Source organism: Alexandromys fortis, unplaced genomic scaffold, assembly GCF_014885135.2.
Source record: "Alexandromys fortis isolate MF-2015 unplaced genomic scaffold, M_Fortis_MF-2015_v1.1 scaffold_367, whole genome shotgun sequence".
Classification (NCBI taxonomy): domain Eukaryota; kingdom Metazoa; phylum Chordata; class Mammalia; order Rodentia; family Cricetidae; genus Alexandromys; species Alexandromys fortis.
This window is the reverse complement of record NW_026068258.1, coordinates 500,841-525,173: the sequence shown is the minus strand read 5'-3', so window position 1 is coordinate 525,173 and position 24,333 is coordinate 500,841. Positions and strand designations below refer to the sequence as shown.

General features: G+C 48.2%; 1 protein-coding gene and 1 pseudogene across 3 annotated transcripts; one reads left to right on the top strand and one right to left on the bottom strand.

Moving 5' to 3' along the window:
• The first annotated feature begins 42 nt into the window (after positions 1-42).
• Sh3bp5l (SH3 binding domain protein 5 like) lies at positions 43-14,686 on the top strand. Of its 3 annotated transcripts, none has more exons than XM_050131625.1 (7): positions 43-143; positions 626-1,238; positions 7,159-7,221; positions 7,359-7,487; positions 10,986-11,147; positions 12,256-12,429; positions 12,881-14,686. In XM_050131625.1, exons 2-7 carry the CDS (start codon positions 1,056-1,058, stop codon positions 13,346-13,348), a joined length of 1,179 nt encoding a protein of 392 aa, XP_049987582.1. In that variant the 5' UTR covers positions 43-143; positions 626-1,055; the 3' UTR covers positions 13,349-14,686. The 3 variants fall into 3 exon arrangements, with proteins under 3 accessions (XP_049987582.1, XP_049987581.1, XP_049987580.1); XM_050131624.1 differs by having other exon boundaries at positions 48-153; XM_050131623.1 differs by lacking the exon at positions 43-143 and adding an exon at positions 182-298.
• On the bottom strand, positions 10,382-10,485 carry LOC126494352 (uncharacterized; annotated as a pseudogene).
• Positions 14,687-24,333: the final 9,647 nt, after the last annotated feature.

Here is a 24,333-nt window from a genome sequence, read left to right as displayed (position 1 = left end):
TCAGTGAGGAAGGGAGGGATAGCGTTGTTACGCGATGGCATATTTCCGTTTCCTCTCCGCCGGGGCGTTTTTGGTTGGACAGTCTTGTTGCGGGGAGGGCGGGGGAAGATTGTTTGCTCCCTAGACGCTCCCCGCACAGCAAGGTAAACTGAGGTAAAGCCAGGACGGGGATTTTTTGCTCTTGGTCATTAGGGATGACTGGAACTCAGGCCTTGGGACTGCGGAAGAGTATGGGATTGGAGCCTAGGGGCTCAGATGGTTCGCAGGACTGGTGAGGCGAGGTTGAGAGGCTTAGAAGGTGAATTGCTAAGCCGGAGAGGGTGGGGGGGGGGCCGGCTGGATCGAAGGAGGGAGTGGATGAGAGGGTGGGGGCTCAGAGGGGAGTCTGCAAGATGCTGACTAGGGAGAGGCTGGAGTGAGAGGGACAGGGACAGGGACAGGGGCAGAGTCGGACCTCAAGTCCTTGAGGCCTGAGGAAAGAAGTTGAGGTGGGGACTGGTCGGACCACACAAGTGTGTGTTTGGGACACAGTGGTGTCTTTGGGAGACCCAGGACTTGGAAGAGGCTGCTGGCCAAGGTTCTGATGCTGACATCATATATAACTTGGCCTTTGTTTCTCCTGCAGCTCCCCAGAGGCTCATCTTTTAGCCTCTGCTCGGACTTAGCCGTCTCTCCATCTGCCACCGCAGCCTGGAGGCGCTTGCCTCCACCCTCCCGAATGGTGCTCCTCTTCGTAGGCCTCGGCCCAGGATCCAGGCCCCCTTTGCTCCTTGATTTGGGGCTGTTGCTGCTGGGGTCTCTCGGTGGACTCCCTGTGGTGGGGTGTGAAGAACTTTCGCACAGACCAGGCTTTAGTTATAGGGACCTCGCCAACACTTTGAATCTTGGCCTCTAACCGAGCGCGAGGCTCGTCCTGTGCCCTCTTTCCCCCCTGCCTTTGAGAAGAGAAGCCCTTTCTCTTTGACATCCAAAGCCCAGGAAGCCTCAAGCTGGGGCCCTGGTCCCAGCATGTCAGCCCTCTCTCGTGCATAGGGCTCTGCCCTCTTCCAGCCAGCATGGCTGATTTCAAAAAGGCTCCAGGAGGCCGAGAGACTCCCCAGGGGGAACTGCGGCCAGAGGTGGTAGAGGATGAAGTCCCTAGGAGCCCGGTCGCAGAGGAGCCTGGAGGAGGTGGAAGCAGCAGCAGCGAGACCAAGTTGTCCCCTAGAGAGGAGGAAGAACTGGATCCTAGGATACAGGTGAGAAGGCCGAGTGGATGGAGGGCAGGGAAGCCCAGGGTCCAGACTCGCTGAAGAGATTATGTCCGAGGAGGGGGGCCTTAGACTTACTCTCCCACAGTGCACTGGGGTGGGGAAGGAAAACAGGTATGCGCACCGAGCTTTGCGGCTTATCGTGACAAGTGCCAACGGAAGTGCTGATGGGGAGCCGGGGCCCTGCTCGGGGTACGCTGGGGATGGTACACTTTAGGGCATAGAACCATTGTTCTTCTTTCTGACTAAGCAGAGGGACTGGGAACCCCGATGTCTTGCATGTACTGGAGGCAAGAGGAAGTGACTGAGATTGGGAGGCAGTTTTGAGGCAAAGTGAGGGGATCTTTCCATTTTTCTGCCTTCTCAGCGGTGTCTCAGAATCTAGTTGTGCGATCTTTTAGGTATTTGAAAGGCACTATAAAAATTTCTGTTTTTTTTTTTTTTTTTTTTTTTTTGAGACAGGGTTATTTTAGACCATGGCGGCCTAGAATTCAGAGATCCGCCTGCCTCTGCCTCCCAAGTGCTGGGATTAAAAGTGTGACCTTCATGCCCAGCAGAAAGCCTCTTATATTGCAAGGATTTAGACCAGTTGGGATCAGTCCTTATTATACATTCCTGGCTCTTGGAATTGTGGATTTACCAAAAGAATGGTAGAACAGTGTATTGCCGTGGAGTGTGTCCAGTCTAGTTTGTAAGGCGGGGATGGCTGTGTAAGAGACATCAGGGAAGTGGGTATTAAGAGACTGAGCGTTGTGGAGGAGATGGCTGAGCTATCTGTAGTGTTTCAGGGTGCTGTCTAAGGAGGACTCAGGGAAGTTTCTTGGGCAAATAATAGCCAGCATGTGCCTGTGTTTGGGGTCCAACTATGCCATTTGGGTAGGTTGCATCTCTGAGTTTCTGTTATTTGGGGTAGTGATTTATCTCCTTCTAGGTAGCCAGAGCATCGTAAAGCTTGAATTCTTGGGCTTGTCTGTCAACAAACCTTAACTGGGTAATGCCAATGAATTGCAAAGAAAGCCAAGCTGGTTTTGGTGTGTGTGTGTGTGTGTGTGTGTGTGTGTGTGTGTGTGTGTATGGTAAGGCTTCTCTCGGGCTGTTTGTGTGCTTGTAATGAAGGATTTGGTGAGCTAGTCTTTTCTGGCATGAGTCAGTGTTTTATTTCTGCTGTACTTCATGGTGCTGAATTGAAAACAGCTCAGCTTCTCATGCTCATTCTAAAGACTTGTCCTCCACTGAGAAAACACCCAAAAAAGTCTGGAGCCTCTGCCTCAGCCCCATGATTTGTGATTGTTGAGAAAGTTAACTTTTTTTTTTTTTTTAGTTAATTTGTCTATAAAGTGGGGGATTTGATTTGTCTGGTTTGCATAGCTCCCATTCACTGTGCACAGAAGTCTAGAATTCTTTTATTTATTTATTTTTACAATTTTTTTTGCTTGTTTCTTTGGTAGCGTTTATAGATCGTTAAGGAGCTCTATCTTCCTCGAGGAGAAGGGCGTATAATGCACTTCTTATACCTTCCCGAAACATCCCCTGCTGTGCTCTGGAGAAGCCTTCTCTCCTGCCTTCTTCCATCTTCTTCTCGCCTCTTGTCCTGTGTACTCTCCCAGTAATCATGGAGGCAAAGGAAGTAGAATGGAGAGGCACGATTGTGCTGCACTGCCCAGAAGGTAACCACCAGAGTCCCTGTGGAAATGTAGTCAGGTAGACTAAGACCCGCAGTTCTTACTGTGATGCTGGTGCTGATGGGACATTTCTGCCACAGCAGTTCTGACAGACGCGCTCTGGGATGGAGTGTTGGACGTTGGACGCCCTGAGGGCGCGTAAGGTCAGCTTTGCCTCCAGGGAGCTTGCAGTGTGACCTGCACTGGAGGGGCTAGTCTCTCCTGCTAAGCCGTACAGCGTGTACAGCACTTAGTGGAGCGTGGTAGGCTGCACAGGGAGGGAAGGCCCCACATTCCGCCTCTTTTAATGACACAGGCACAGATAGGTCAGTTCTTCAGCCTGACTTTGTAGACTTTGCCGTAGGAAAAAGCAGCCTGGTGGGAGGAATACCGCAGTTTTGAGGTGGTGGCCACAACCTTTTGCCTTCTGTGTTTGTATTCTCTGGTGCTGAGGAGGTGAGTTAGCAAGTGTTCGGCATTTTTTTTAGTGTTGATAGTGCATGCCTGGAAAATGTGCCTCAGCTCTTTCAGGGAGTGTCTGATTTTCGGAATTCTCAACACATTTAATGTGTCTCCATTAACAGATCCATCAAAGCCCACTAGGGAGTTTTCAAAAACATTTCATTTACACTGCCGAACAGGATAAGATGTGAAATTAAAGCACAGCCGGGGCGAGTCCACTAGGCAAGGGGTGGCCCAGAGGCAGGGCTCTGACCAATTTTGGAATTTTTTGAATTTCTTGGAAATGCTTATCCTCAGGGTGAGGCTCCATAATGTGGGGCTGGTTTCCATGGCTGACAGGCAGGTAGCTCTTGTCTGTCATCTGGTGGGATGTCTCTGGAAGTAGACTGGAGACTTGCCTGTACCTGCCTGTACTATCTGTTTTACCCCTTCAGAAAAGGTCGTCGTGTCTCCATCAAGGTTTCACTGGATCATTGGAGTTCCTCAAGTCCTCCAGCTTTTGGAAAGAGGGTTAGTGGATGGAGTGGGTGTGTTGGGCAGAGGGATTGGTGGTGCTAGGATGGGCCTGGCCCCCTCTGGTTTTCTCTGCCTCCTTGGGTGTTTTGTTTTGTTTTGTTTTTCGAGATAGTGTTTCATGTAGTTGATGATCTTGAACTCACTGTATAGCTCTCGCTGACTTTGAACTCCTGATCCTTTTGCTTCTGCATCCTGAATGGGATTATAGGTGTGTGCCACCATGTTCAGCTCTACTTTCTTTCCGATGGATACTTTTGTTTAAAAGATATGTGGACATCCTTGCTTTACTCCCAATTCTTAGCGTCCTAATCTTCATCTGTTAGTTTAACTCTCAAAGTACAGTCATCACCACCCTGGCCCTGTTTACTCATCTTCTGCTTGGGCTTTTGGTGGTTTGTGGAAGAGGACCAGGAGCGTCCAAGGGTGGAGCAGAAACATTATAGTCAAGCACCCATGCTTTGACTCAGTGGCCTGGCCTTCTGGGAATGCACCCAGAGTGCCCCAAGAAGGTCATCTTCCTGCTGGCTGCTGGCTTTCTGACAGATGATGCATGCTGACTCAGACCCTGTCCTCCCTGAATTCCATTTTCGCTGAGTGCCAGGAGTTCCTGGTGGAACAGGCCAAATGGAATGTGTTGCTGACTGTCCACAACAGCACTTTGGGTGCTCAGCGGCTACCCACTGTACTTCGCCATGATGCTTCAGTGTGGCTATTCCTCCCTGCTTACCATGTCTGTCTGTCTGTGGGGGGCTTCTCTTGGTTCTGTGTGAGCTTTGTGAGCACTAGTTAGACCTGTCTTTTTTTTTTTTTTTTTTTTTTTGAGACAGGATTTCTCTGTATAGCCCGTCTGTCTCGGAACTTATTGGACACATGGGAGCAGTTTCCTGTACTTTTAGTTTTTCAGTGTCTTTTCAAAGTGTGCACGGGTGCGTCTGTTTATGAAATAAGTGAGCTCTTTCATTCCACTCCAACCCCCCTCACTGGGTTGCTGGAAGGGCCAAGCCAGGTGAATGGTAGCCAACATCACATCTGTGCAGAGGGGGCAAGATGGTGGAGTTGCTGTCTAATGGCTGTCATGGATGAACAGCAGGCATACTGCCTGGACTGGTGGAGGCAGCACCTGGAGCTGAGCACCTGCCCCGTGGAGCCCGTGACTAAGTACCTAGCATTTCCCGATGCAGAGCCCTTGGCACAGCCCAGCACTCTAACGGGTATCCTCAGATTCCCAGGATCTGGGATTGAATGTGTTCTCTTAGGCAAGGGAGAATGGTTTGTAGCCAGCACCTTTCTTAGCTCCCTGTCCCATCACTGAGAGATCTAGGGTGGTTCCAAGCTCTTCTTTCAGGCCCAGGGACCAGTGAGACATTCCAACCAGTACGTCTAGTGATTTTTCTCCTGAGATTCCTCCTTGCCACTACCAGATCATTGCACGGGGGAAGAGGGGATGGCTTCTGAGACGACTTAGTAGTAGTTAAGGGCATGTACTGCTCTTACAGGGACCTGAGTTAAGTTTGCAGCACCCATGTTGGGCAGCCCATAACCAGCTGTAACTCTAGGGGAATTGATGCCTTGGCCTCTGCAGGCACCTGCACTCACATGCATACCCCTCATCCTATACTCATAATTAGAAAGATGAATAGGTAAGAAAAGTTGTACTGCATTGGATGAGATCTGGTCAAAAAACCTCTTGGAACCTTTCCCTTCCCTGGTCTTTGGTCTTCATCTTGATCATCCAACAAGCCCTTGTGTTTCTGTGTCCTGCATTTCCTTGGGGTCTTTCCCTTCTTCTTCCTCTTGAAACACAGTAAATAGCTTTTACTTCTGTTTCTGTGATCCCTCCAGCTTTCCTTCCATTGCTCGGATTTGTCATCTTACATCTCAGACTGAGTGGCCCCAGGCGCTAGGGACTCACTTTGTCAATTGGGTCTCTATTTTCTGCTCTTCCTATGGTGCCTGTTTCACTGGTCTTTCTTTGTGCCCCTCAACTTGTCTCCCTGGAGCACTTGCTCTACTTTGCCTTCTTGCTGGGAAGAGGGGCTCCAGTCATCTTGCTCTGGCTTTTTCTAGTCCAGGTGGGTGACCCTGCGGTCTAGGGGGCCCCTGTACCCATTTTCACACAGGTTTACTGCTGCCAAGAACCTTTTGCTCACTGATGGGAGTCACCACCTCTGTGTGTGCTGTGTTCTAAATTCTGCCTGCCTCCCTCCCTCCCTCCTTCCCTCCCTCCCTCTCTCCCTCCCTCCTTCTCTCCCCCTTCCTTCCTTCCTTCCTTCCTTCCTTCCTTCCTTCCTTCCTTCCTTCCTTCCTTCCTTCCTTCCTTCCTTNCCTTCCTTCCTTCCTTCCTTCCTTCCTTCCTTCCTTCCTTCCTTCCTTCCTTCCTTCCTTCCTTCCTTCCTTCCTTCCTCCAATGCTCTTAACCTCTGAGGCATCTCTCCAGCTCCACTCATTTTTTCTCTATTTTCTACATTCTTTTTAAAAGATGTATTTATTTTATGTATGTGTCTTATCTGCATATATGTATGTGGACCATGTTCATGCAGGACACTGGATCCCCTGGAGCTGGACTTGCAGGTGGTTGTGAACTGCCATGTGGGTGCTGGGTCCTGAACCTGGTACCTCTACTAGAGCAACATGTAGTCTTAAACCCCGAACCATCTCTCCAGGCTCTGTGCTCACATTTTCTTTGGGGTGGGGTGGGGTATTTCTCTGTGGCTTTGGAGCCTGCCCTGGAACTAGCTCTTGTAGACCAGGCTGGCCTCGAACTCACAGCAATCCACCTGCCTCTGCCTCCTGAGTGCTGGGATTAAAGGCATGCGCCACCACCGCCCAGCGTGCTCACGTTTTTCTAAGTACTGAGCAGTAAGTATGTAGTAAGCATGTACTGAGTGTGTGACCCTCCTGGCCCAGGAAGGAGAATCCTTTATCTTCTAGAGAATTTCCCCCATCAAGAGGAAGTAGTGCGTTCTGGTGGAGAGTGAGGCTCAGTGCTGCTGCCCTGTGTGTGGTAGGACCGCATTCCCTGAACTGGGGTTTCCTCATCCTTGCAATCTGACTACTCAGTTAAGTGGAATTGTGAAGATTACATGGGACTGTGCTCTGGCCTGGACAGGGTGCCACTAGAACAGTCCCTCCTGCATTTCTTAGCCCTTTTCAAGTGACTCACTCTGCTCCCCAGTCTGTTGGGACTTTCTCTCTGTTTTTCCTCCCTGCCTAGTGTAGTTCACTTGAGACTTCTTGCGCCTGTTCTAACTCACACCCTTCTTTGGCAGGAGGAGCTGGAACATCTGAACCAGGCTAGTGAGGAGATCAATCAGGTGGAGCTCCAGCTAGATGTGAGTGTCTCATTCCTCACGCTCTTGGGTTGGTCTCTGGGGATTTCTCTATTTGTGTTTTCCTAGGTTGAGACAGTGGTGTGTCTGAGAAATGAGATTCTGAGACCTGTATGCCTGCTCTGTATCTTCCCTTCCAGGAGGCCAGGACCACTTATCGGAGGATCCTGCAGGAGTCTGCAAGAAAGCTTAACACTCAGGGCTCTCACTTGGGGAGCTGTATTGAGAAGGCCCGGCCCTACTATGAGGCTCGACGACTGGCTAAGGAGGTATGCCTGTGTTTTTGCTGCTGTGACAAATACTGAGACCTTGGGGGAGGTAAGGGTTTCTGTGACTTACACTTCAGGTCACGGTCCATCATTGATGGACGCCAAGGCAGCAACCCAAACAAGAACTGGGACAGGACCCTGAGGAACCTGCTTGATTGCTCACTTGAGGGCTTCTACTCAGGTAGCTTTCCTCTATAGTCTAGGACCACCTGCTCAGGGAATGTGCCACCCATAGGGGCCTGGACTTTACATCAATTAGCAATCAAGACAGTGTCCTATAGATATGCCCACAGGCCGGTCTGATCTGGACAGTTCCCCAGCTGAGATTCCCTTTCAGGTGACTCTAGGCTGTGTCTAGTTGACAGCACTAAGCACCAGGGCAGTTGGACCTACAATCAGGGAGGGCTTCCTGCAGGGTCTGTTTCTGGACTCAGTCTCTGTATGGAGTTGAGAATAAGGCACCATACTTAAGGGTATGGACGTGCTCTGAACAGCCTGTGAGTTGAGGTTCTTATAGTTGTAGGAAATGGGCTCAGTGGATAAAGGCACCTCCTCCCTGGCCTGATGACTGAGCTCATTCACTGGAATCCACATGGTGACTCCTGTGTATTGTCTTCTGACCTCCACATGCATCGTGTGGCATTTGTGCTCACACACACACACACACACACACACACACACACACACACACACAAATGTATAAAATGTAAGAAAATGGACTCATGGTCAAGAAATGGTTGTGTGGAGGCATTGGTCTTGTCCAGAAAATTTCAGTCTTACTAATGGCTTCATTCTTTCTATCCTTCCTTCTGCCTTCTCCTCCTCTTCACTCCTCTCTTCTGCCCTCCCCTCCCCTCTCCTCTACTTCCTTGGGCTGGGATCAAACCCAGGGTCTTGGGAATACCAGACAAGAACTCTGCTGAGTTCTACCCATAGGCCTCACCTGCTGATGTTTAGATGTCTTCTGTGTTTAAATAGTTAGGGTGTATCTAGGATATCCACTCTGACATCCTACTGTTTTCTCTTTCTTTGTTTCTTACTCTCTTCCCTTTCCCTCCTATCCCTCTCTCCTTCCCTTCCTTCTCCTTTTTGAGACAGTGTCTCTCTATGTAGCTCTGGCTGTTCTGGAACTCTATATAGACCAGGCTGGCCTCAAACTCAGATTTGCTTGCTTCTGCCTCCTGAGTGCTGGGATTAAAAGCTTGGGCCATTATACCTGGCTTGATAATGCTACTTTTTTTTTGTCAATATTTATTATTATTATTATTATTGTTATTGAGACAGGGTTTCTCTGTGTAACAGTCCTGGTGTCCTCAAATTTGCTTTGTAGACCAGGCTGGCCTCAAAGTCACTGACATCTTCCTGCCTTTGCCTCCCAAGTGTTGGGATTAAAGGCATGCACCACCACTTCCTTGGAATATTTATTATTATTAATGGGAGTAGTTTTTGTTTACCTCAAAATATGTAAGCAATATGGTTTTTACACTGTATTATTCATTTAGGTATATATTATCACTGTACTATTACCTGTAATTCAAATTTCATTACAAACTTGTATACAACCTAGGCAATTCACACTTATATTTTGCATTTGAGAACCACTTCTTAGTAACTTGCATTTTTTTAGTTTTCATTTTGAACCAAATCTACATTTAATAACAAAAAAGAACTTCTAATTATATATGAATTAAAATATAGAAATAGTACTAAGAGGGAAAATCTGGTGTTCTCCTACTCCTCAGCAGCCTTTTTTTTTTTTTTTTGCTCTCCAGATATTTCTTAAATTTGCACATACAATAGATTTAGCTTTAAATATAATTTGATAATTAGCAGTCATTCAAAAACAAACACATGAACAAACTCATTGCTCAGGAACTTTTACAATTATTTCTTCTTGAGTTTTTACAGTTTTATTGATACTGCTAAATTTGGTAGAGTTGCCTTTTTACAATAATTCTGTTTATAAAACTCATTTACTCTACAACCTATAACAAAAAGTTTGACTTGGTAATTTATGTCATTCACTTTATCAAATGTGCAACCTATTACTGCTTTAGAGAAGTGCAGGAGGTTGATTAGGTTGTATGAGAAGTCTGATCTTTTAAAAAAGTATGTACATGCCAAATTTGAACAGCTAAAATCCTTGAACTGATTCCTGATTCATGTGGCTGCTTAACCCTGTTGGTGCCCAGTGTATGTATGTCATGCCAACTCTAAAAGCCAGTTTGTTAGTTGCTATGAATCTGTTTCTTTGTATGCTATAAGCAACTAAGCATGCGTTCTTCCCTTTACTATTATTTCTAGATTTTTCTTTTTTTTTTTTTGTTTTAAAAACTACTTGGGTGTATATTTTACAAAAGTAGGGTCATATAATATGTGCTGTCTTTGTTCCTTCATTTTATCTGTGTTACTGTGTTATAATACAAAAGCTCTAGACAGCCACCTTCTGGTGACGAAGTGCTTTCTGGGGCTGAGAAATGGTTCAGTTGTGAAGAAGTGTTTTGCTACTGAGTCACATCCCTAACCCTGTGTCATACTTTATAAGCTCAACAGCTATATCCTTTCCTTCCTTCCTTCCTTCCTTCCTTCCTTCCTTCCTTCCTTCCTTCCTTCCTTCCTTCCTTCCTTTCTTCCTTCCTTCCATCCTTCCTATGTATTTATTTTGAGACAGGGTCTCTCCATGAGTCCTGGTTGTTCTGGAGCATATTATGTGGACCAGGCTGGCCTCAATCTTGAGCTCACAGAGTTCTGCCTGTCTCTGCCTTCTTTGTATTGGGATTAAAGGTGTGTACCGTCACACCCAGCTGTGCTATTTCCACTTGTAAGACGTACTCTTTTCCGTTTTCTGTCAACCTGGAAGTGTGGGTTTGCTTCTAGGTTTTTGCTTGCCTAGTACTGGTTGAATATCTCTTATCTTAATTTTGGATAGAGGATGTATCAGATGTTAAACTGGTAACAGATTCTATGCTTGATCTTAGCCAGTGAGCTAAGAAACAGTCTTTACTCTTAATTTTGGGCTAAGAAATATTTTGGACTCTTTTCCCAGATTTTGGGATATATGTCTATATATAATGTCCTACCTTGGAGATGACATTCTAACCGAAACCCAGAACAGGGTTTGTAAATTTCATAAGCATCCTATACATATAACCTGATATACACAAATATTTTTATTTAAAAATAGTTGTTTTATTTATGCGCGCGTGAAAACACACACACACACACACACACACACACACACACACACACACACACAGTCTGGCTAGATGTCATGGGGCCACCATGCCCTGGCAGCAGTATCTTCTCCATGTTTCTTCATCTCTTTTTCGAGTCTGTAGAGCGTTGCTTTGATGGCATCTATTTTTAGTGTGGTTTGGGAACTGGAGCTGACAGTATAAGCGGGTCCCTCTTTGCCTTTCCTTACCCCTTTGAGGTAAGGATCTTATGGGTGACTGGGGTCCTTCAGGACTCTCCACCCTGATGGCCCTCTCCCCACAGGCCCAGCAGGAGACACAGAAGGCAGCATTGCGCTACGAGCGGGCTGTGAGCATGCACAATGCCGCCCGGGAGATGGTTTTCGTGGCTGAGCAGGGTGTCATGGCTGACAAAAATCGACTGGACCCTACTTGGCAGGAGATGCTCAACCATGCTACCTGTAAGGTAAGGGGCTGCTCCGTTTTACATTGCTTCGTCTTACCTCCTCACCCCTTCTGCTCACTCTCCCCCTCCAGCCTTCCCTTAGCTTTGGTTTCATTTAGGGCGGAATCTGTCCTACCACTGCCCTGCTTGCCCTCCAGTGCTTCCATTCTAACATTTCCCTCTTAGGAGGCCTCCCCTACTCTCTGTCCTCTGGATGGGGCTGACCCATGAGCTGTTTCCAGGCAGTGGCTTTGGATTCAGTACCCACGTGTTAGGTTCAGCCGTGTAACTCCCTGTTCCTGTTTCCAGGAAGTTTCTCTTCACTGTCTTGCACTCTGCCAGTGTATCTTGGAGGGTTGACTTATGTGCCATTTCCAGGCCTCCGACAAGTAGACTGGGAAAGGGGGCACCCTGGCATGGGCTCACTGTGCCTCCTTCAGCTTGTCTGTGGCATGTGTCAGCTCCTGGGTAGTGACTGTGTCTTTCAGTTTTGGATGCCTAGAGAAGACACTTTATCTATTATGAGCTTCATGAATGGGTTTAGGTGTGTTGGGTAACCGTAGGGATGGGGGCACCCATGAACTTGTCTGGTTCTCTACTTCTGGAAATCTCCTGGTTCCATGCTGTTCTGGGCTACACACAGATAGGGAGCGTGTGGAAACTAGGAGAAGTTAGCATGCCTCCTCAGCTTTCCACAGGCAGTGCCTCCTGTCCTGGACTCCTAGCCACTGGCACTGAGGGGTCCCTCGGGATTATTTGGCTGCTCAATTGCAGTGTGCTTGAGGGTGTTCAGCCACTCTTAGGGAATGAGCTGGCTGTAAGTAACACCCTTCCATGGTATCAGCAAAGCTGAGTGGCATGTCATACAGGCGATGACAGGCAAGACTGTGGGGAAGAGGTGTTTACAGAGGCAAGTGCTTGAGATCCGTGTCCGAAAGAGATGGTAAGAAGCTCTTGCTGTCCCCAATCCCTGTCCTTCTCACTTTGTAGACAGTGGGGGTGGGGGGAGGGCTTTGTGGACATTCCTTTCCAGGTTCCCCCAGGGCAGTGTGCGTATTGGCAGCCTAGGGCTGATCCTGGGGTGTATGTATGCCAGCTCATTGATGTGTGTCCTCCCTATCCGGGCCAGGTGAATGAGGCAGAGGAAGAGCGGCTTCGAGGTGAACGGGAGCATCAGCGTGTGACTCGGCTGTGCCAGCAGGCTGAGGCTCGGGTCCAGGCCCTGCAGAAGACCCTCCGGCGAGCCATTGGCAAGAGCCGCCCCTACTTCGAGCTCAAGGCCCAGTTCAGCCAAATCCTGGAGGTAGCTAAGCTTGAAGGATGGGCCGGTAGAGGAAGTGCTGGTGTGCTTCTTTGGTCAGTGCTGGGGACTGATGCGGGTAAAACCTTGCCAGATCAGCCAGTGCTCTAGCAAGTGCTCAAAAGGACCCTGCAGGAGCTGGTAGAGAACATTGATCAAGAAGCAAAGGTAAATGAGGAAAGTGAGAATTGGTGGAAGCTGGGAATGGGGGCAAACCAGTCAGATGCAGAGGAAGAAAGGAGAGAAAGGGAGGAGGAGGAGGAGCCAATGGGAGGAAGGCTGGGTGGGGCTCAGGTGAGGAGGGACATTCAGAGAGTGTAGCAGGGCTGGAAAAAGCATTGCGGTTCAGTGTTGCCGAGGGTATCTAGGGGCTCTGGGGTAGGAGGCTGACCTTAGGGAAGAGTGCTGAGTGGGTTCAGAAGACATCTTATGGGTTACCTGTCTCCCCCTGCAGGAGCACAAGGCCAAGGTGACAGAACTGGAGCAGCAGGTGGCACAGGCCAAGACCCGCTACTCAGTGGCACTGCGTAACTTGGAGCAGATCAGCGAGCAGATTCATGCCCGGCGGCGGGGCTTGCCTCCTCACTCCTTGGGTCCACGACGATCCTCCCCTGTGGGGGCTGAAGCTGGTCCTGAGGGCATTGAGGATGGGGACAGTGGGATTGAAGGGGCAGAGGGCGGGGGCCTGGAAGAGGGCAGCAGCCTTGGGCCTGGTCCAGGCCCAGATACGGACACACTGAGCCTGTTGAGCCTGCGCACCGTGGCCTCTGACCTGCAGAAGTGTGACTCAGTGGAGCACCTGCGTGGCCTCTCAGACCACGCCAGTCTAGATGGCCAGGAGCTGGGACCCCAGAGTCGGGGACGCCGGGGAAGTGACGGTGGAGTCCGAGGGGGCCGGCACCAGCGCAGCGTCAGCCTGTAACTTTGTGCGGTGTTCTGGCTTGACTTCAATATGGGCAATCAGGGCCCCGCAGGCCTTTTTCTCCTCGAGTCCTGTCTGCCCCAGGTCTGGTCTGCAGCCTTGCCTGGGCAAGGTCAGCTGTGTCTCAGTCCTCTGTCCCTAGCTTTCTCACTGTTCCTTCTCAGGAGGCAGCTCTCTCTTTGCCTTACCCACCCAGAAGGCTTGCGCTCTGGCCCTGTCTCCTCTTCCCCTCCTGGCACTTGAGTCTCTCTGATGCTCTCTGATGTCCTCTTCCGACCTGACTTCTATCTGTCTGACTTTTCCCCTCAGGGAACTTGGTCAAGAAAAGATGCAGGAAGGTCATGTGAGAACACGTGTCCTAGCCCAAGTGGTTGGACAGGCCCTCACCTGTTGCTTCCTGGCATCGTCTTCCCAGAAGGCAGCTCCCCAGGGTGCCCTAGATATGCTGCTGAGTCCCGGCAGCCTGTGCTCTTGTCCTTCTGTCCTAGCCTGCCTGTGAGCAATGTGTAAACTGTCCGTGTGCCTCTGGAAGACACTACCTTCTGTCAGTGCACCCCTTGTGACCTTCGCTGCTGTGCTGTGTGTCCACAATTCAGTGTCAGGTGGAGGAGCTCAACTTTGTTACCAACGTGGCGATTAGGACCAACTCAAATGGCCCCTGTCTGTGTGGTTTGTCTCCAGCTGGGCTGGGCCCTTCTCATTGCCAAGGTGCTAGTAGGTCCCTGATGGGGTCTATGCTGGAGGGTAGAGATGTGAGATTCTCAAGGCTGAGACCTTGCCATCCCCACCTGCCTCTTCGTGTGTGGCTCTGGGCTTGCTTTTTTTGGGTAGAGGTTGGACTGGAGCTTGGCACCCTCCTACAGGGTGGCATTAGGGAATTTGGTGCTCAATTGTTCTCTAGTGCTCTTCCTCACGCCAGATCGTACCTACTCCAGGAACCTTTGGGGCGCGCTTTAAGCACAGATGCAACGCCTCCCGTGTGTGGGAGGAGTTGACCTGAAGTGAGAGGTCCCAGCCTCAAAGAGCAGCTCTGGGTGCTGGTGCTCCTGGGTCGTGTGAAGGGAAACCACACCAGATCTGGGTGCCTTGGAAGAGCTGACCTCCTGCTCCATCAGGAGGATGGGGGGGGGGGGCTTGCCCAGGGCTGGGGGAAGAGCACCCATGTCTCGCATGGCAGCTCCCAATTTTCAGGTTTGAGGATGGTCACAATGAGAACCGTGGGGTTTGAGGTGGCTGTTCAGGAAGAAGAGAAACGAGGACACGCGTGTGCGAGTGCATGTGCTGGTGTGTGTGGGAAAGGGTCAGTCCTGGTTATTTAATAAAATAGTTTATGTAACAGCCGTGAGTACTGTCTGGTCACACGTAGGCTATGTGGGCAAGGCTGGGGAACCAGTGCCCAGAAGACTGTGTGTGTAACGAGTGCCGGGGTGGGCTTGCTGCAGAGGGCCTGCAGGGTTGGAGTGACCATTGTTGGGACTAAGACCCCAGAGTGCTGGCACGGCACATAGTGTCCTGGGTGTGTCCACACATAAGCATTAAGGAAGGGGAGGGATCAAATTAGGGACGTGGCATTGAATCTGCAATATCATGACGTATTCACATAGGTAGTGACTCCTGACTTGGAGCATGTCTGACGTGTTCACACAGGTAGTGACTCCTGACTTGGAGCATGTCTGGTTATAGGAGGAGAGGTCTGAGTGTATTTAGACAAGGATGGAAAAGACCTGTGAAAAATCTAGTAAATCGGGTCCACAAGGAGCCTTGGAGGTGAAGATTGGACTGGAGCTGAGCCTTGCCACTTCCCAGTGCCTTCTAAACAGATGTGACCCACATCTGTAATCCTATCATTCAGGAGAAGGAAGGATGATCAGAAGTTCAAAGTCACCTTCAGCTACATAAGAGTTTGAGGCCAGCCTGTGCTACATGAGACCCTGTCTCAAAAACAAAGCCATGATCAAAAGACTTTGGTCTCCATTACAGCTGGGGCATGCTGCTAGCCTTGAGAGCTGAATTGAGGTAGTGGGTCAGCCCAGGAGAGAAAGAGAATTACCAGTGTGGTGGGGCTTTAGGTGGCAGGGAAGGGCAGAGTGGAGGCCAGGCCAAAGGTCAGAGGTACAAGTAGAGTAGTGATCCTGTGGGCAATGGCTCCCCAGGGCCATGGGGAGCCAGTACAACAGCATTCACTTTTGACAGGCACTGTCCAGGTCTTCCTTTGAGGCCGCCTTCCCTGATCTATCAGGAGTTTGTGGATAGACTTAAAAATTAGTTGTCTGCAGTCAGATGTGGAATGAGGCATCCTGGATATAGTGAGGTAGTTACTATAGTTAGACTTAGTGGTATGTTTTATGTTAAAAAAAAAAAACCACCTAAAATGACTCTTGGCAAACTTAGTATAATATAGTTCTCAGGAGTGAGCTTTTGAGGTGGTGCTGGCCAATCCCTGGGAGCAGGCAGAGTCCTTAAAGCTCCTGGTGCAGTGGAGCCTCAGGGAATGCTTGGGCTGTTTTCATGAGCTTTGTCCTAGGCCTAGTCACCTGCCAGATAGGGTGAGTGAACAGAAACTAGGAAGGTCAGAAAATGTCATGAAATGACCAGCCTCTCCGGAGGTGCTCCCCCACAGCAACCCCCATAAAGCTGCAGTACCACCTTGCTAACAAGGGTGCTTTTACATAACCAGTATCTCTGACCACACACACATTTGTGATGTCTCATTCTCCTGTCCACACTGTCATTCCACATGCCACCTGGGGTGAGTTCTAGATGGTGTCATTTCTGTTGAAGGGCTTGAGCTTCAGGCTCCCCTATGCTCAGCACACTCCTTGTACCCGGTAATCTGTAAAGGTGTTTTTGCTGTTTGTCCCCCTTGCAACCCAAACCTACAGCAGTCGACTTGGTTAGGAGATCAGTATTGAGCGGTACAAAGCCCCAGAGTCAAGTCTTCAGTCTGTTGGGGAGAGCTCACAATTTTATCACAGTGCAGCTGTGTGTAGCTTAGATGCTACAGTGACTCTTGTTGATTCTCCGCAGCTTCAGATGTTAAACCCAAGTCCCTGGCCTTGTGCATGACTAGGAAATGTTTACAGAGATTGCATTTTCTTCTCTTGTGTGTATTCGACAGCTTAACGACTGTGACTTGGAGCATGAGGGTGCCTCTCTGGCTGTCACTCATGCTCTATCTGCAGCAAGCAGAAGCCACCTGAAATCGGCAATTCCCTTGCATCCTGAATGTGACTCTGCCCTGATGGTCTGTGCGCACATGGACGAGTCACTCCGCTCCCAGTCCCTGCCCCTGTGTGCTTGGAGGGGGCTGGATTAGGTAGCGAACCTCAGGCAGTCGAAGGCACTGAAGTGGCAGTGAAGACTGCCCTGTAGGCGTCTGGTGCTGATGTAAGATAATGTTGTCGTACAGAGTATGGGTGGAGGCGGGGCACACTGGGAAGATGGATAAAGTCCAGTAGTGGTAGAGTAGTAGCTGTTGCTGCTGAAGATTCTGCTTTCTGTGTGAGGCGATGCCTGCTGGCGTTGGATTTCTCCTCTGGGGTAGACAGGTGTGCTCATCACACACTATGAAAACAAGCAAACAGTTGATATATTGAAGTATAACGTGGAGGAAGGGGTCATCAAGAAGAGTTTCTTTTCTAAGTAGGAGAGAACACTCAAGACCTAGGATGCAGTGAAGGAGCAGGGCCCTGGAGTTGAGAGAAGGGAGACTCACCTGGTGCCTCATTGTGAATGCTCTGTCTAGGTCACATTTCATCCGTAAAGCATGAAAAACATTCAAATTGCATTTGCTCCTGAAAAGATTAACTTCTGGCTACTTAGATTAAAACTATAGCTGCGAGAAAAATAGTTGTTCAGGCATTTGAACATTCTTATTTATAGGCCTGGGGACTGAACCTACTGAATTCAGGATCTGCTACTGAGCTCCATTCCACTCCACTGATGTCCACCCCATACCCCATCATTGAGCTACACCCTCATTCTGCCTAAAACTTTATGTTAGTAAAATACTAGGGATTCAGATTACAAAAGTAACAACTGCTTATAAAAACTCCAAACAGGACAAAATGAAATAGAGTGAAGGACCTGTGAGTCTCCTCTCATCCCATCTCTCATCCTCACGAAAAACCACATCTTTTCATGGTTTGTTAGGGTCCCGTCTTTCCGTATCTTTTCTTCTGTACAGACGCAACACTCACCTGGACTTGGCTCCTATCACACTGTGTTGTAACCTGCAGGTGCACTTCTTGTGTCTCCGACATCTTTGCATGTTGGCGGGACAGTAGTCTATCCTTAGTCATCCCCTTAAGGCCGAGTGTGGGATCTCAGCACTGAAGCTGAAGCAGGAGGATCAGAGTTCAAGGTCAGCTTGGGCTACGTGTGAGCCAGAGGTCTACCTGAGCTGCAGGAGAACTTGTCTTAAAAAACTAAAGCCAGGGGCTGGAGAGATGGCTCAGCAGTTAAGAGCACTGTGAATCTCTCTCTCTCTCTCTCTCTCTCTCTCTCTGTGTGTGTGTGTGTTGGGGGCTGAGGAAGCAGCATACACACTACAGCCTGTGCGGACATCAGAGGGCAATCTGTGGAAGTGGGCTGTCTCCTACCACATGGATCCAGTATATTGAACACAGGTCTCCAGGTTTGGCGGCAGGTGTCTAACAGCTGAGCCATCTCACTGGCCTGGTAGGATGCTAACATACCCATATGCATCTACAGTCTCAGTCATCCTGATTAATTTATAGGTGGGACCCCCTTTGCTTCCAGAAAAGTCATTTATCGGCCCATGTCATGTGAAGCTGGATAGATGGTTACATTGCTTATCCCCCAAGGTTCACAGTGCATCCTAAAATGGACTCAAAAGCTAGTTACCCTCGCAGGGCAAGGCACAACCTGAAAAAAGTTTTACACTGTGTGGAGTGACTTGGAGCAGGACACAGCCTGAGGTTAACGCAGAATAGTTTTTGTGAGATTGTCTTGGAGTGGTGAGACCTGCCTGACCCGAGGTCGTATGTATTCTGGCCTTAAGTTAACTGTTCTTTAGCATTCTTACTTGCAAGTACTTTCATATAAGAGAAATATTAACTCTATGCCTTCAAGTTCACAGTAAATGCTAATTGTGCTGCTGTCTTAGGAGGCTTGAACCAGGTGAAAGAGTGAAGGGCTCTTTCTTTTACTTCCCCCATATCTTTATAAATGTCCCCATATTTCTATCCTGTCTTAGACAGGGTTACTGTTGTTGCAATGAAACACCATGACCAAAGATACTTGGGGAAGGAAGGCTTCATTCAGCCTACGATTCCACATCAGAGGACATGATCAGAGGAAGTCAGAACAGCAGCTCAAACGGGAGGGGCCTCGAGGCTCTAGCTGAGGTAGAAGCCACCGAGCAGTGATGCTTACTGACTTGTAACTCATGGCTTGCTCGGTCTGCATTCTTAACCGGATCAGCAGCCCAGGGATGGCCCCATCCACAATGGGCTGGGCCATCCCTGCTCAACCACTAATTAAGAAAAGGCCCTACAGCTCCATCATATGGAGGCATTTTCTTAATTGAGCTTCCCTCCTCTCGGGGGATTATAACTTGTGTCAAATCGACATAAAACTATCCTAAAAGTTAGCTTACCTAAATTTATTTTTATGTGTATGTTTCTGTGTGTGCCTGAGGAGGGCCAGAAGAGGGCACCAGATTCCCTGGAACTGAAGTTCCAGGTAATGGTGAGCTGTCCTGTGTGGATGCTAGGAACCGAACTCACATCCCCTGGAAGAGCAGCATTCACTCTTAACTGCGAGCCCCCTCTTTAGACCCACATTTGTCTTAATTGACATGTTGAGTTTGGGTGGCAGAGCCTAGCTTGTTGAGGCTGTCAGGCTCAGGCTTGACTGAACTCTAAAAACAAACATAGAACTCTGAAATAATCTAAGAAAATACAAAGTATGCACAGCACCAGAGAGGAAGTGAGCCCCAAGATATGTGTGATTGGCTGGGAGAAGTGGGAGAAGGTTCCTTAGGGAAATGCCCAGTGTCTTGTAGCATAAATGTTGGCAGAGGCGCCAGTATTGTACACAGCCACACTGGCTTTATTACCCTCGCTTATCTTGACTTGCCTTAGGTTCCTAGGTGTGGGGCTGTTCCTGAGGCTCACTGAATTCTTCAGCTGCTGACAGATAAGAGCTTTATGAACCTGGTGTCAGGGAAATCACCAATAAATGGAGTTTTAGACAGGCCTCACCCTGGTTGGCTCCAGTGGAGGCTGTTATCTAACACTAACAGGAAGCCAGACCCCGTGAAGGAAACAGAGTACACAGTAGAGAGAAGGCTTGGGGGGGGGGGAGAGGAGTCACATTCCTGGAATATCTTTAAAATTTTTGCTGGAGGGGCTGGAGAGATGGCTCCGCGGTTAAGAGCACTGCCTGCTTTTCCAGAGGTCCTGACTTCATTTCCCAGCAACCACATGGTGGCTCACAGTCAACTGTAGTAAGACTTGGTGCCCTCTTCTGGCCTGCAGACACACATGCAGTACAGAACATTGTATACACAATGATTAAACAAATCTTTAAAAAAAAAAATGCTGCTGGCTGCTTTTCCCGAGACCCGATTCCCCAGCACCTAGATGACAGCTCACAGCTGTCTGTAGCTCCAGTTCCAGGGGATCTGACACTTTCACACCAATGCACATAAAATAAAGTTAAATCATTAAAAAAGAAATATGAGGTCTTGTTCATACTCTTAGGGCTTTTATAAAGAAAGATTGCTCAAATTAAAAAAAAAATTCCCTGGAAAGAACTCTATTAGGAAGAGGACTGGGAGAATGCACCTGAAGATTTGTCTGTAAATTCCACAAATCACATGCCTGGAAATCAGCAGGCTGAAAACATGCCATTTGCCAGTCAAAATGCAGTTGCTCAGCATGAAGCTTTTATGTGTCATAGGATTTTTCTCTTATTATTTTATGTGTCTTTTGTCAGCGTATGTGAGCAGTGCTCGTGAGACCAGGCCAGAAGAAGGTGTTGGAGCCCCTAGAACTGGAGTCACAGACAGTTGTTCCCATGCAGGTGATGGGAGCTGAACCTAGATCCTCTGCAAAGAAAGGCAGCCAGTGCCCTTAACTGATGAGCTACCTCTCCTTCACTCATTTTTGTTTGTTTAATTAAGAAAGAGGCGTGTGTGTGTAGGTGGATGTGTGCGTCTCTCTGTGTGTGTCTATGTTGGGTATTTTTACGTGATGTGGGTGCTTTCGGAGGCCAGAAGAAGGCATTGGATGTCCTGGAGCTGGAGCAGAGGGAGTTGTGAGGTGTCTGAAGACCCAAGCAGGGTCCTCTGCAAGAGCAGGGAGTACTCTTAACAACTGAACTGTTTCTCTAGTCACTTACTGTTTGTTTTACTGGAATGTGTTGGATGTCTCCACAGTTCTGTTTAGGTGACTACAGGGCGAGGAAACTGCTGCTGCTGTTGATGCAGAACACACTAATATTATTGGTACATTAACACACACACATATACATGCATATATTTTGAAGTTTTGGAAATTTAGTTGTGTTGTCAAATTTGGTGAAAAAAAAAAAAGAGTCTCCCATCTTACCGTGTTGGGTTGGCATTATAGAGAAACTAACAGCTGTATTGGTCTAGACACATTAAACTTACCACCCCCCCTTGTACAGAGCTAACTCAAGGCACAAAATGTGTAAGTTCTTATCTATGTGGGCTTGACTACAGAAGCTAACATTCCACTCTCGAAGTAATGAAGAAAACACTGTTGCTCTCCTGAAGACTCTCGGGCTGTGAGACGTCCCTGCTGCATGTGATGTGCCTTTTCAGGTTTGAACATTAAACAGCCATGGTGCAGTGAACACAGGAATAGGCCTATTTACCTCCCAAATCTTAAACATGGTTCAGAGCCTGCAACCTAGAGAAGGAATTGAAATTTCCCTGAGAATCTCATGGGAGAAGGAAAAGGCTGAAGCCTGGGGCTAGCCAGAGCGGAGCTTGTCTTCTGCACGATTCCACACACTTCTGAGGACTCGTCACCTTGCAGGGGACTGGAGCTCAGATGGGCAGGACCACATCATGATCAGGACTTGGTAGCAATGCAGACCTCATGTTAGGACACCAAAGATGGACTGGGCGGGGGAATGGGGTCGCTGAGTTTTCCTTGAATAAATACCTGTTCATTTTCACAATGTACAAGTTCCGAGATGACTTTTTGGCTGTTGCTGACTCAGCTGAGCTCCCCTGGGAAGTGTGTGCGCAGACTCCTGATATGGCCACCGTACACATGGAGCCTACTTTTGCAAACAGGGGCTTTATTGACCATGGAGCACTTGTGCCGGGTACCTCAAATTCCTTTTGTCCTTGTGAGTGTTTCTGAGGACGTTTGAACCACAAGATACTTTTGGAAAAGCCTTCTGTGACAGTCCACTCATGCTCTACATAAGTCAGATGGACACATTTGAGGTAAGAAAAAAAAAGACTTGAATTGGGTTGGAATTGTGCACCTGAAGCCAGGCTGAACTCTGGATATACCAGCCGCTTTCTGCTTCTGGATCTAAGTGACAGTCTACAAAAATCAGATAGGAATACTGGCTCTCTACTGCCTATGTCACCAACATCACATGTTGGAAATTCACATGTAGTTCCTAGAATAGCACCATAGTCCAGAGGAAGTTATCCCAGTGCTCCAGAAGGCACGGGAAGCCTGGGGAGCAGGTACAGGAGATTCCCTTTGTGCTTTCTGCCCTCACTGGTTCTTCTGCTTATTTTCCCTTCAGACCTACTACTCCTCCACAATTCTCCATTCTAGCCATTGATTATGACAAACCAAATAAAACAAAAATGCAACATTTGTGGTCCCCAAATAAAATAAAATTGTTGAACTGTCGTAAATTTTCTAAATTTATTTTCTTCCATCCTTCTTCCCTTCTTTTTCTTGGTTTTCTCTTTCCTTCCTTTATTTCTTCTTTTTCCCTTACCTCCCTCCTTCCTTCATTATATATATATATACATATATATATATGTATATGTATGTATATTTTTTTGAGACAGAGTTTCTCTGTGTAACAGCCCTGGCTGTCCTGAAACTTTCTCTGTAGATCAGGCTGTCTAGAACTCAGATCCTCCTGTCTCTGCCTTCTCAGTGCTGGGATCAAAGGCCACCATGCCTGGCTTTGGTTCTCTCTCTCTCTCTCTCTCTCTCTCTCTCTCTCTCTCTCTCTCTCTCTCGTGCGCGTATGTGTGTGTGAGTGTGTGCTGTGTGCACGTGTACATGCGAGAGTGAGTGGGGAGAACTCAAGTCATAGCACATGTGCAGTGGTCAGATCGCTTGCTGCTGTGTTGTGTACTCCAGGTGAGCTGACCTACAAGCTCCTGGGAGCTTCTCCTGCCTCTGCCTCCCACCTTGTCCTAGGCATTCTGGGATTACAGCTGCACGGCACACATCCAGCTTTGTATGCGGGTTCTTAGGAATAAACTCAGGTTGTCAGGCCTGCATGACTAGCATTTTTACCCCCTAAACTATTTCTCAGGTTCTTTTTAGACTGCCTCAGATTCAAGGCTGGCCTTGAACTCCTGACCCTCTAACATCTACTTTCCAGTGCTGAGATCCCCAGCATTCCAGCTCCCTTCCTTTCCTTCTCCTCCTCTTCCTCCTCTTCTTCTCTCACAGAATGTCTATGTAGCCCAGCGCTAGACTCAATTTTGCAATCCTCCTACCGTTGCTATCAAGAGATGGAATTACAGGCATGGGCCACCATACTCAGACCTTAATGTCTTTTTTTCCCCAACGTTACAGAAGATCTTTGGGTGACTGTCCAGGCAACGAGATGTCTCTGTCAATTCTAGAGTTTTGGAGGCTGCTTACAATGTACTTCATGTTTACTTAGGTAATGTTATACCTTCTGGGGTCCTTGATGGAGTTGAAGACAAATAGTTATAGTTTTCCTTAGTTATGATAAAAGATAAATTAGATATGAAACTTTCCAGATACAAATAGACTAAATATTGTAAGAGTGAATTTTGTTTGATACCTGTTTTGCTATATATAATTTTATTATGTTTAAGTTAAAACCTTCCTTTATATTTAGTCAGAAAAGGGGAGATGATGTGGGAGTCCCCTCTGTATGCTGTGAATATATTTTATTGCCATTGGTTACTAAGGAAACTGCTTTGGCCTATGGCAGGATAGAATATAACAAGGCAGGAAATCCAAGCAGAGATAGAAGAGGAAGGAAGGTGGAATCAGAGAGATGCCATGTAGCCTCCAAAGAAGCAAGAGGTAACAAACTACGAGCCTTGTGGCAAAATATAAAAGAATAGAAATGGGTTAATTCAAGATGTAAGAGCTAGCTAGAAATATGCCTGAGCCATTGGCCAAACAGTGTTGTAATTAATATAGTTTCTGTGCAATTATTCAGGCCTGGGTGGCTGGGCGACAAAGCACAGTCTCCATTTATACCCAGTCAGTTGATTCTGTGGGCCAAGTTCTCATGGGGTCCCTGACTCTTCTGGTTCCTCTGATCCTTCGTCTTCCTCCTCTGCAAGACTCCCTGAGTTCTGTCTAATGTTTGACTATGGGACTCTGGATCTGCTCCCAGCGGTTGCTGGATGAAGCATCTCTGGTCTCTTTGATGACGTTTCTGCTAGACTAGGCTCTGGTCCCAGAACACTCTGCAGGCAGGACAAACTATAGGTTGAAAGTTTTGTGGCTGGGTTGGCATTCCAATCCCTCTGCTTGAGGACTTGACTGGTTACAGAAGACGGCTGGTTCAGGCTCGGTGTCCTCCATTACTAGATGTCTTTGCTAGGTTACTCTTGTAGATACCTTGGAGTTTCCTTTGCACTAGGTTTCCACCTTGTCCTTGAGATGCCCCCATATTCCATTCGTTTCTCCCACTATTTACTCCCCCCTACTACTTGATTACCCCGTTCCCACCCTCACCCATTCCTAGTGCACCCACAAAATCTAGTCTATGTCCCCTTCCCAGGGAGATCCTCA